The 13,025-nt window shown below is 37.7% G+C and overlaps 1 protein-coding gene across 1 annotated transcript in view; it reads right to left on the bottom strand.

Annotated features, from left to right (window-relative positions):
- The window catches only part of LOC130248987 (dynein axonemal heavy chain 5-like), a 140,209-nt gene that overhangs the window by 65,043 nt on the left and 62,141 nt on the right, over positions 1-13,025 (bottom strand). Inside the window, exons 44-50 of the mRNA XM_056483249.1 lie at positions 9,200-9,289; positions 8,880-9,116; positions 8,207-8,374; positions 4,087-4,293; positions 2,523-2,852; positions 973-1,179; positions 643-885 (exon numbers count right to left, since the gene is read on the bottom strand). Coding sequence (XP_056339224.1) covers positions 643-885; positions 973-1,179; positions 2,523-2,852; positions 4,087-4,293; positions 8,207-8,374; positions 8,880-9,116; positions 9,200-9,289 — 1,482 coding nt within the window. The remainder of the gene's footprint in view (positions 1-642; positions 886-972; positions 1,180-2,522; positions 2,853-4,086; positions 4,294-8,206; positions 8,375-8,879; positions 9,117-9,199; positions 9,290-13,025) is intronic.

Genomic DNA, 13,025 nt, shown 5'->3' with positions numbered 1-13,025 from the left:
TCAGTTCTGTACTCATCAAAATCAACAGGAGATTTCCCCCTGACTTCAGTGGGCAGCAAGGCTAGCCCAACAGAAATGTCCTTGTGTCAAGCTCATATGAAGCAATGTCATATTCACAGTTTGTCATCAGCAGAGTTGAGGACATGCCCCTCGGGGACAGAAGGAAAAGCAGAAAGGACTCCTCCAGGTTTTAAGCTGACCTATTTACAAGGTCTCTAAATAGACTGACAAAAGTAAAATACAAGTGCAGTATAGGAATTTCTTATTCAACTTCTGTAGTTATCTTGGGGCAAGAATTAATCTGAAATGTCCTAAAATTCTATCAAACTATTCTATTCTATTCTATTCTATTCTATTCTATTCTATTCTATTCTATTCTATTCTATTCTATTCTATTCTATTCTATTCTAGTCTAGTCTAGTCTAGTCTAGTCCAGTCTAGTCTAGTTGAGGAAATCATTGTGCATCTCTGACAAAGAGGTGACTTCCAGGAAAGCAAGATGACATCCACAGTGTGCATTGTATAAACAACCTAGTTGTTCTGAGCTACCTCCAAAATGTGATAGAAACATACAAGATCTATGTATCATTAAGTGCAAAGACCAGGCACTTTCTGTACTAATACAATTACAAGCAGTAATACCTTGAAAAATACTAAATCCATCTTTGCTCCTCTGACAGTTTCATTGTATTGTTGCATGAACATCTGTAATCTTTCAGACAAGTAATCCAAAGATGGGATAGGCTCATAAATTTTAGGAGCCTTCAACTCTGCATCATCAGGCTCATCTCCAGCAGTCTCCGGGACATCACGCAAGAAATCCACGAAGTATAATCCTGTGTATTTATCTCCAAAAACATTTTGACCATGCTCCTCAGAAACAATCTACAACAATAGATTAAGGATTGCTTTAGTAATGAAATACATCATTGGCCTCTTTCCGTAGCAAATACTAAAATACTATTTGCTTACCTTCCTCATCATATCTTCAAACCAGTCTCTATCGCTTTGGCTGATGAACCTGTCTGCAATAACACGTCTGCACTCATGTTGGAATAAGGCTACCAAAACACTGATGCTCTGGCAGACATCAGAAGTAACTGTAAGCATTCCTTGCCAAATACGACTGAGGTCTCGTAAATTGAAGATGTAATGAAATTTAGCTGGAGTTGGTAACATCTGCAAAATAATGTCGAAAATATTCATATAACTGCCAAATGAAAATATTTTCTATTTAAGTGAAAGTGAATGTGGATATTTTTACAACTTCAGCCTTGCATTAAAGCAGAAATACATGCTTGGCATTTAAGAGGCAACCGTAAAATGAAGAAATTACTGTAGAAACAAGCAGGTCTTTAATTTCACATAGATTTCATCTTTGTATCTTTGACTGTTTTGAGTCCCAGGAACATGGACTGAAGGGTAGCCAAGACAGGTAAGTTAATGATGGCACTGAAGAACATGGTAAAAATATCAATATTGCCTATCCTGTTGTGTTGCTCCTGCCTGTTTCTTCCAGATAATTTCTGTTATTCTCTTTTGTTCTTTCCAAGAATATCTGAGGAAAGGTTCCTGAGGAAAAGGGAAAGTAGAAGAAGAGAGTGGAAAAGAGAGAAGGCAAGGAAAGGCAAAACAAAGGCAAGGCAAGGCAAGTCAAGGTTTGAGAAAACAGTATTTTGGAAAATATTTACGACCTACCAAAAGCTACATTTTCTCCAGGAAAAGAAGTTAATTAGTAGTAACAAGCACCAATTCTGTTGCATACATTTGTCAATAGTGACTAGTCAATAGTTTCACTAGAAGTTCTTCTGTTTCAAGTATAAGTCAACAGTGAGTTGTTTGTGAAATTCTGACCAACCTTCTCTGAACAGGAATTTAACAAATCCCTATCTTTCAACCACTCTCCTCCACTTTTCTCAGAAGAAGAACAAAGTTCACAAACATTTCTGTGCTGTAGTTTTGTTCTTTTCAAATTTTATTCTATACCTAATATTTTTTGTCTTTTTCAAAGCAAAATTTGCCCAGAATTGCAGTCAAATGTTTTTAACAGCCTGTTTGAAATGGAAAAAGTAAATATTTATAAATCACTATAATAAATAACAGATTTTATTTGTTTTTAACTGATTCCCTCTCTGCCAAATTTGCCTTCTTTCCTAAAATTCAAATCTTTAAAGTTTCTCAAAACCCCAATCAGCTTTAGAGAAGATTCACGTCTAATTTTTAATTTCTGGGTCCTTGTGCTCTCAACATTTTCTCAACTGGAAGATCTCTCAATCTTCCTATCAGCTATGCTTACTATATTATATGTATACAATGTGATGCTTATATCAGCTGCAGAAGACATTGCATGTGATTAGGATTTCCATCAGTAACTTGGTGCTGAGAGCAGACAATTCAGAACAGAGGCATCAGCCAACAGTTACACCCATAGGTCACAGCTTCACAACCTGAACTACAAATGCACACAACAGTACAAAAGGCTTGGGTCAGATGTTTCAAGGGCTTAATAGATGTGATTTTACCTTTGCTTTTGTCATTTGCCAAACCTTTCGGCTTGTAGATACTAATGCTGAAGCCAGTTTACATACTTCTGCGGGGAAGTGCCTTTGTTCACAGAAATAGCCTTCAGCTATTGTCTGAAATATCTTATCAATAGAGGAAGTAGAAGGCAGAGTGCAGTTGAAGATGGTGAAGTGGCGTTTCAGGCGCTGTGGGATGTCGTTCCGACCTCCCCCAGGGTGAATCATAGCAGCTACAAACTGGATGTCAACCACATTCGTGAATTCCCCTGGCTTCTCCAAACTGTAGAAACCTTTCTGTTCCATCAGCTGCCTTACAATCTCATTGGTGATCTAAATATAGCCAAAACAAAAAAAAAAAAGGAATGGAGGAGTGAAGTCTTTCAAGGTTGTCAACATTGCAATGTAGCAATCAAGCACTCAGATGCAGTGCCTTGGCTGTATGTAAGCTTCACGTTCTAAGAAGTTGTGGACATGAAGTCAGACATTCAACTGGATTTGAATAATTTCAATTTAAGAAAAGACAACAATTAAGAAAATACTTTTAATTTTCAATCCAAACTATATCTTCAGATTGACACAGACACTTAGCAACAAAGAATGGTTAATTTAGCACAACGTGTAGTCACACGTCCACTTGCACAGAGGCACTGAGTACAGAGCTATACTGGAAGCAGAGAAATTGTTATTTCTCAGCACAGTTTTTTCTTAAAATTTAAGTCATATTTTCAGAGTATACGTCTATAAGTAGTCTTTCATCAATACCTCAAGACAGCTTGCTAGTCTTTAATGTCAACTGTGATCATAGAATTGTTTCGGCTGGAAAGGACCTTTTTATCATTGAGTCCAACCATTAAACTGGTACTGCTAAATCCACCACTAAGCCATGTCCCCAGGTGCCACATCTACATCTACCTCCAGGGATGGTGACTCCATCACTTTCCTGGGCAATCTCTTCCAGGGCTCAACAGCCATTTTGGTGAAGAAATTTTTTCCCTAATATCCCATCTAAATCTCCCCCGGTACAACTTGAAGCCATTTCCCCTCGTCCTGTCAACACTGAGCTCACTACAACTTCCTTTCAGGTAATTGCAGAGAGCAGTAAGATCTCCTCTGAGCCTTCTTTACTCAGGTTCAACAATCCCAGTTTGTCCATAAGTCTTTAGACTCACCACCAGCTTAGACTTCACATAATAGTAATTGCTATTTATAGTCAAGAGCAGATCAATGAACAATCTCTGAGTGTGTCTTGGATTTGCATGCTTCCTTTCCCAGACTGGTTCTCAGGACTGCTAGTCTGGAAATCCTACTAGCTTTGTACACAACTAAACCAAAAGATCTAAATACTGCACCAAGTGGCTTGACACTGACCTTGATATTTTGGGACTGATAACTTATTAGCCATGTCAAAAACTGGCTTGGGGAAATTGTTTTTAGTAAACATATTTGTTCTAATTTATGATACCTTTTTTCTAATCTGTCCTATTTTTTCAACCCACAGATCATTATTTCCATCAGCAACAATGGTAAGAGCACAACTCCCAAATGTTAAAATTTTTCCTTTTACCTGATCACCCCATTCATTAACCAGAGGCATGTTGATGTCATCAATAAAGACAGTCATTTTCTTCCCAGCTGGAGGACCATGAGTAGCACCCATTCTTTTGCCTATGTAACTTTCTACGCTCCTTTGGAACATATGTGGCAGAGTTGCAGAGGAGAAGTTCAGGCATTTGGTCAAGTGAACATCAGGATCATACTTGCTTGTGTAATTCTGCAAGATAAACCACTTTTAAAAGCACATCAATAACTCCAGATGATTAAGACAAAAGGAGACACAGATGATCAGCAGCCCTGCAAAAATCTCACTCCTGCTATTAACTTCAACATCTCCAAATACAGTTTATTTAAGATAAATACCACCTGCAACTTGAAATTCAAACAAACTCAGTTAATGTTTTGCATAAAATTTTTAAGTATTAAAATATATAATAGCCTTCACTAAGTATTACAAGTATGCCAACTCAACATGCAAATAAATTTTGCATTAGCAATTTTCAGGGTTTTCCTAAATATAAGTTGTTAGTGATGATCAGTTACAGCAGACTGCAAGGAACAAGAGAAAAAACAAATCCATTTTCATGCACACTACAAAACAAAAACTCTTAAAACAAAAGCAGTGTAAAGGAATGGCAGTGTAAAATTAAACCCAGCTACATCACACTTACTGATAGCTATCTACTATTAATTAAGAAAGTAATCCTTGAATTTTATGAATATGTACAATTCCCACAGCTGCTGAGGATATCACAAAGCAACAAAGTTCCACTTTTCATATTTAGTGAGGTTTTATAATAAAAATATGCAACCCTGGAGTCACACCAAGGGATAAAGAGGGACAGGGGGGGAGAGAGAGAGAGAGAGAGAGAGAGAGAGAGAATAGGAAATATTTTGTTCAGGGAAAGTCTTGGAGCTTAGAAATAGCACTTAAAGTCCGTATTTCCAACATAACTTCTTTTTAAAGATTTGATTCTTCTGCAATGATGACAAAGTTAAATATCATTTAAATTCTTATCTGTGTAAGAAGTGTTCCTATTTTGGTACCTCAGGAAAATAAAACTATTTCATTGCTGATGAAGTGCTCTAAGAACTCCAGTGAGACACACTCTCTGTGTGACAACAGAAAGAAGGATACAGCTAGAACCCTTCAAAATATTTTGATGAATATTGTTATTTTTATTGATACAGTGATATCAGTTTAAGAAAAAAGACCCTTCTGAAACAGTCTTTTTTCAGACCTCACATAAATGACGACCCACACCTGCAATGTACATGCAACAGTCCTGTCTTTGGTGTGTACTCTTCACAGCTGAGAGGTTGGTGCAGGTCAGTGCTCAGACCCCTCCTCAGGACTCCAAGACTTTTTACAAAGCTCATGTGCCAGGTGCAAGTGCCCAGGTGCTGTCAGTGGGGCTGTGGGGCAGTCCCTGGCAAGAGGACAGGGCTTTCCCATGCCAGACACAGACGGTTCCAGCCACCTCCAGCAGACCCACTGGAGACAGCCTGTGTCAGGAAGGGCAAAATGCTGCCTGGAGTTGCGAGAGAAGTGCAAAAATAATGAGAAAATCAGGCCTGCAAACACCAAAGTGAGAGCAGAAAGAAGGGCAGGAGGTGCTCCAGCACAGATTCCCCTGCAGCCTGTGATGCAGACCATGGTGAAGAAGGTTGTCCCCCTGCATTCCATGGAGGTTGACAGTGGAACAGAGATCAACCTACAGCCCATGGAGGGCCTCACACTGGAGCAGCTGGATGGCCAAAGGAGGGTGTGTCCCCATGGGAAGGCCATGCTGGAGCTCCTGGAAGGACCTGCAGACCCATGGAAAGAGAAGCCCACGCTGGAGCAGGTTTGCTGGCAGAACCTGCGACCCCACAAAGCACCCATGGTGGAATTGCTCATGAAGAACTGCAGCCCTGGTAAGAACTTTATCCCAAGTGGAGGAGGGAGCAACATGAGGAGGAAGGAGAGGCAGAGTGGAGTTGTTATGGACTGACCATAGTCCCCATTTCTCATCCTCTGCACTGCTGGTCAGGGAGGACATAGAAGAATCAGGGATGAAGGACTGAAAGTGAGCCTGAGAAGAAGAGAGGGGTGGGAAGAGGGTATTTTCAGTATTTGTTTTTCACCTTCTAATTCTATTTTTAATTAGAGATAAATTTAAAAAGTGTTCCCCAAATCAAATGTTTTTCCCATGGCAGTAATTGGTGAGTTGAGGATCTCCCTGGCTTTACCTCAACCCCTGTGCTGTTGAGGTGGGGGAGGCAATCAACATTTGGGTAAGGGCCTTGCAGCTGGCCAAGGCCAACAGACTGCAACTATGAATTCTCAACCATTCAAAACACACATTTGTGTTTTATTCATTATGGCATTATGGCAGAATGCTTGCATGGTAACAGTAATAGTGCACAGTACAGAAAAGAGAACGATCTTTGAAAAAGAAGAGGGTATTGAATAAAAATATTTTTGTTCCTTAAACTCTCCAAGAATTTTCAACTGTCCTTTACCAGTTTAATATTACTTTTTAAAATTTTTTGCAATTCGTGAATTAATAGTATAGAGAGCAAAAGTCTTAAGTTAACATTCCATTTTAAGTTCTTTATTTTGATTCATACTGATGCTTTACTCAACACTGAGGATTATTTGGATTAATTCAGATTACTACCTGAAGTGTTCTATATTAAGACTCTTACTTTCTCATGAAGTCAATTGTTTATATCTGGAAATTTCCACAAGGTGTAGTAAAACAAAATTCTACAGAAGATGAAAATACAAGGGAAACAGTTGTGAAAGCAGTTAACACTCACTCCCAAACTCACATGAGATCAAATATCTGCTGGCATTACACTCCCTTGTGTAAGGAACACACTCTGCTTTATAGCATAGACTCAGTGTAAGCAACTCCCAAGAATCAGTTCCAATTATTTTTAGGGACAGGAATGGCAGCTGAAGGCTGGAGGCTGCCAGTATCTGGACAAAATCCAGTATGTGGAATATCAAGACCACCACCCAGACCCCGCCTCTTCACTCTGCTAAAATAGTTCTCCAGCTGGTGCCAGGAACAGAAGCTGACATTACACTGGCATGCCTGTTGGCATCGACAGCTACCCTGAAAAAATAGCATTAATGGCTGCTGGCACGGGTACAACTCACTCCCCACCAGGGCTCAGAGAGCACATGGCCAGGCCACACAAAATGCTTCCAGATTTTAAGAAAGCCAAAGGTCAATTTAGGCCTGTGTTTTTCAGCTATTTTCCATTTCAAGACCTCTGCAAATCCTCCAGTGGAGGTAAGAAGCCTGTATAGCCAATTCAGCTGTCCCAACAGTGTATCAGTTTTGTTTAGCTACCTCTCATTGATCAAAGAATCCACACATTCCCCTGAAAAACACAGAAACCCTGCTGAAAAAAATTATGTTTCCATTTTTTAAAATAAGAGATGCCACGGTTGGTATGTCATCCTAGGTTTGTCCAGCCTTTTGATTATTGACTTTTCTGTATTAAGTTATTAATTTTTTTTTGTGTCATATGATTAACCTGCACGATTTTATAGTACAGAAAGCATGTATTTGTTAATTTAATAGCAAACCTGTCATTTCCTTCTAGAGAAAGAACATGTCATTTTCAGAGAAGAAGTTGAGAGAGCAGACAATAAACAGTAAATTTACCCTCTGAAAACCACCCTTACTAAAGAAGGAAGTTCTTTTTCCTCTCTTCTGCTTGGCTTTTGAAGAAAGGCTGTGCAACAGGGCTGTACAAAAGATCAGTTCACACATGGCACCAGCAACAAAGCACCGGAAAATAAAAAATCCTCCAAAAATCAACATTTTCTTAGCAAAATCTTCTGTTAGATTACTCAAAAGAGAAGAAAGCATATGAAAGAGGGTTTCTCATCTGACCTTGTGGCCACAGTTAGCAAAGTTCAAAAGAAACCTTTATACTAAAGTGTAGAGACGTGGGGTTTTTTGCTTGTAGTCCATGTGAGTACTGGCAAAATGCCTCAGTAGGAATACTGGTATGTACTCTGAAGAAAAATCAAACTATCCTTAACTTCAACTCAACATTTGTGCCAATATCAATTATTGTAATGTTATCATACTAATATACTACATACATTTTTCTGTTCCACCTACCTTAATCATAACAGTTTTTGCTGTCCCTTGTTCCCCAATGAGCAAAACAGCTTTTCCTTGCCTCATGATAGTGTGCATTAGAAAGTCCATTCGGACACTGTCTATGTTTGGAACTAGAATGGAAGTATATTCTGGAACTGAATCCTTAGGATAAATATATTCAGGGACCTGCATAAGAAAGACATGCAAAAAGTTTGAAAATTCCTACCTGCCCACACAATCACTTTGCATCAGAAGACAAAATCAAATGTACATTATAAATTTACATCATCAAAACTTTTCTTCCTGAAAGCCAAGTATTCTTTTGTAATCAATCAGTATCTTGTCATGCTTTTCTAAAAGAGTGTTAGACTAACAGCATATTTTCATTCCTCCAGTGCCTGATAAAAGCTTTTCCTTGCTGGAATTTCTTAAGGAGTAGGGTGATAGACAGTATACAGAGTTAAGATCACTTCTGTTTCACTTCCAAAGCTATTTCAAGTGCACGTTTCTATTCTTTGCCAAAGATATTTATGGGGAAAGGAAAAATATCATTCAAAAAAAAGGAAGCTCTTGAGAATTTGGGAGGGTCAATCTTCCTAACCAAATTATGTAGGGTTGAAAATAAAATGTCTCTCACCAAATACATCTTGTGTACCCATTAAGAAAGCTTAGCGTGTTGCAGCATACGAACCTTCTTTGACCAGTGCTCCCACTGGCCACAGGAATTTATACCAAATTCAAACATGGTTTCCTCTCCATGCACAGCTGGAAGCTCTTTCACTGCAGGGTGCTTCCATAGGAAGAGCTCCATTTTCAGCTTGTCATCTGGCTCCAGAAGGGCCCCAGCTGACCACATCAGAGCGAAAACAAACAAGCGAGCAATATGTTCCTCACTGAGCCGCTTCTCGTCTCGTCCAGACAGCAAACCCTGCAAAGTGGATGCAATACAGAACCACTGCCCTCTAGAACAAATCACAGAATCAGAGAGAGAAAAATGGATGCCATATCTACCTGTAGGAGGTCAATAGCTTGCTTGATGTACATACATTCTAAAATTGACATTTTTGGTGTCACAGCAGAGAAAACAAAATCCATCACATCCTGGGAGGAAAAAAAAACATTATCTAAAGATTCTCTTTACCAGTTCCAATGGTATGATTTATTCTTAGACAAGATCAATTCCTTATTTTCAAATACATTCTAAACTTTATTTCCAAACAACAATTTTCCCCATTTCTGGGCTTATAAATATTCTGACATTCACCATGATTTTTTTCTAACAATAGCATATTAGAAAAATAACTTTGATGTACCAGAGTCAGCAGAGCTACTTGTATGAGCTCCACAGAGTAATTTCCTGAAGAGCAATTTGAAGAATGCTTTTCAGTTACTTCAGGGATCTGCCTGCCATTTGTGCTCTCCACTGGAGATTTTAATCTACACTGATATTTTTGTACTAGGAAGATAAAAGCTCTGATGATACATACATATATAATGCACAAGCTTACCACTATAGATTTCTATCTGCCTGATCTGTTCTGACTGCACCATACTGTAGCAGTCCCTCTTGAAACCAATACTCTCATTTTCCAGTAGAATCCTGGCAAGATCCAAAAAGAATTTTTGAATTTATTTTAATAGAAGTTGGACTTTCCTCAGGTTTCTTCATAGTGATGGCTACCATGTCTGCCTTTGCCAAGTGTTTTGGAACATCTTGAGCAAAGTCTCAAATTTATGTAAAGTCCTCTCTGAGATTTGAAGTGCAAAATTTTAAAATATCAATTGCCATCCAATAGTACAGACTGATGTAAATTATAACCTACCTCCCTTTTCATTCAACAATCTGTAATATAATACTCTCCCTATGGGTTTTATTTGCCCTCTTAATCCTTGGAAATCAACACTGGCCGCTCATTCTGGGAAGTGAAAGTATAACAGGGATACAATGGGAGATAGTAATTTTGGAGGAATTCCATTTATAGATGTCATGTCCCATCAGGGAGTAAGCTACGACAACAAAAACATTCAATTGCCCAAAGACATAAAATATTTACTTAGATACTTTTATAAAATCTCTGAGCTGTTTACCCACATGCTCACCAGCTGTGTTTCACTTTTTGGTTTAATTTTTGCCACTGAAGTTCTCTAAGTGCCCTATGCTGATATTCATTGTCACAGAGAATGAATCAGTATTTTTACCTGTCCTCCTGAGGTCCATCCCACTAGAATACCAGGTAAAACACACACAACAAAAATATATATTGGGATCAAAAACACACTTAGTCACCTTAATCTAGAGTAGGGCTTATGGATCAGTGGCCTAAGAAGACAATCTGAGTGTGAGCATACACAGAATCATGGAATAGGTAAGTTTGCAGGGGACCTTAGAGGCCATCTACTTTCTTCAACTCACCATGGGCATGGATGCCACCCACTCTATCAGGCAGCTTCTTTTGTTATTTCTTACTGACTAGCAAAAGTGCTTCCATCTCTGTGTGCTGCCTTTTTGTGGCTTTCCTTCAAAAATGTCTGGTTCATCCCCAGTGGTACCTAGGGTGCTCAGCTGAGGAACTGAGGGTGTTTTGGGTGCCACAGGGGAGTGCCCACAAGAACGGTGGGAAATTCAAATCTAAGACTTTTAGAATTTGGAGCTAAATCTCACTGAGATTCAGCTTCTTCATCTGTAAAATAGAATAGATGTCTCATAGGGCACTGAAAATTGTTTAATAATTGATTTGAAACACACAGAATAAAGATATTTAATGCGTCAAAGTATTCTGTACTATCAAGAGCCAAATTTTCAACAGAACTAGTTTTATGGTACTTCTGATTCCAATGAGGTGTCCGTAGTTTATGAAGGGTTTTTTAATGTTTTCTTTTTCTTTGTTTATGGGGGAAAAATCAGTTTCATATATGCTAGTATTTTATTACTACTAGATTTCTAAAACAATACATGGCTGAAAAAAGGATGCAGGATTAACACAGAAATTTGCATGAATTGTTTGGACAGGGGACTGGAAAAATGAGTTGGGTCATGACAAATACACATAGATTTCTATGAATTTGGATCAGTAATTTGCATTCCCTTACAAGATGCTGAAAAATGAAAAATTAAGTCAGATACTAAAAGTTTGTATGAAACAAAGATCCTTTTGTACAGAGTACAATCACTGTAGAATTCACTGGACTACAGAACACTCTTCAGGACAGGAAGTTGGTGACATATTCAAAGGGTTTAGACAAGCTAAAGAACAACTCAGTAATAGAAAGTTATTAATACTTGTAATATTAATTTTAACATCAGCATTTAAATATTAAAGGTAAGAAACTCCTTGGATTATATATTCAGCTCTATGCTCCAGGCACAGTAGCATAACAGCCTTTACATAAATTGGATTAGTGTGAGATTTAATGTGGAGGAAGAAAATTAGTCACATCTGAAAATTATGTTGCTACTACATTTTTTTTCATTTAAACAAAATATGGATATGATGAAACTTATGTTACTCACATAACATCCATCACTGATTTGAGCTTCACGCTTTGCAGACAATCTCAATGACACCACTCAGGTAACTATTTTAATTATTTCAGTTCTTTGAAACTGTCTCAGATAATTACTTCCATCAGCTAAGCAATTTTGTTGCTTACAGGTAGCAGCATCATTCACAGACCAAGAATTGGCAGTGGAGAAATTCTAAATTTAAGAGGGACTTTTTATAAGGATGGGAGTTTATTTGAAATTACTGCGAAGCAGGAAATGTTGCTGAGAAGAAAGTCTTGGGAAAGGGAGGGGGAAAGGCCAACCCCTCAAACACTGTTCTAAAAAAATAGAAAGGACTCTAAGATCATTTTGGTTTTGGACTATTTCTCTTGCATATTTTGATTTTTATTTTTTTTTAATGCATAAAAATGGTGACTTACAGTGCCATTTATAGTACACATGAAAAGAATAAATACATTATTTCCACTGATTCAAAACTGCTATTCTCTGCTCTTTCCTCCTCCATTACTGCTACCTGCTGCACCTTAATTAACAATTACTTTATCCAACATGAAGACTTTCAGAGACAAATACTATTAAGATTAGCATAAATAATGAGAGTCTTTTGTAAGCAAAATGGAATTATTATAACTTTTGTCTTACAACTACTTTTGTTGAGTTTAGATTAAATTCAGAAAATCTCTATATGTCTACTTAAGACTGAGTCTCCTTGCTTACTATATTTCCATCTATACACTAACCTTCATTGCCTTTGAAAAATCAGATCTTTTTAAGATATTTATATCTGCGTTTTTCTTAATATTAGCATTAAATTCACCAAGGTCTACATCTAGGGTTTGACTACCAATGTTGATGAATCATTTCAAAATTTTCTTTTTGAATTTTATCCTTTTTTTTAATGTGGCAGAGAATAATAACTATAAAAATAGCCATGTGAACACAAAAGTAGTGTTACTCTCATCTGTAAAATCACTTTTATTGACTCTATTATCTGAGAAGCAAAGACAGCACATTAAAAGTGAAAGAAAACTGCCAGCATGACAGCTTTCATTTACATTTTGATAGTTCTAAACGCCGCCTTCAGCACTGAACTAACTTCATATTTCACTGCATTTTCATTTCTTAATCTAATAAAATACATATTTTTCTGGACTTTATTACTATTGCTTCAGGCTTGGGCATTTTAAGTGTTGTTGGTATGTTTTCAGAGTAAGTTGTAGCATAAAATATAAATAGAATTGTGGCAAAGAAACAGCAGATTGACCTACATATACATTACTTTGGAAGCATATTTTAAAACTCATTATCAGAATTGTTTCTCTTGCTGCTGCA

This window comes from Oenanthe melanoleuca, chromosome 2 (assembly GCF_029582105.1).
Source record: "Oenanthe melanoleuca isolate GR-GAL-2019-014 chromosome 2, OMel1.0, whole genome shotgun sequence".
Taxonomy (NCBI): domain Eukaryota; kingdom Metazoa; phylum Chordata; class Aves; order Passeriformes; family Muscicapidae; genus Oenanthe; species Oenanthe melanoleuca.
Note: the sequence above shows the minus strand (reverse complement) of the source record. Positions and strands in the feature narration are given on the sequence as shown.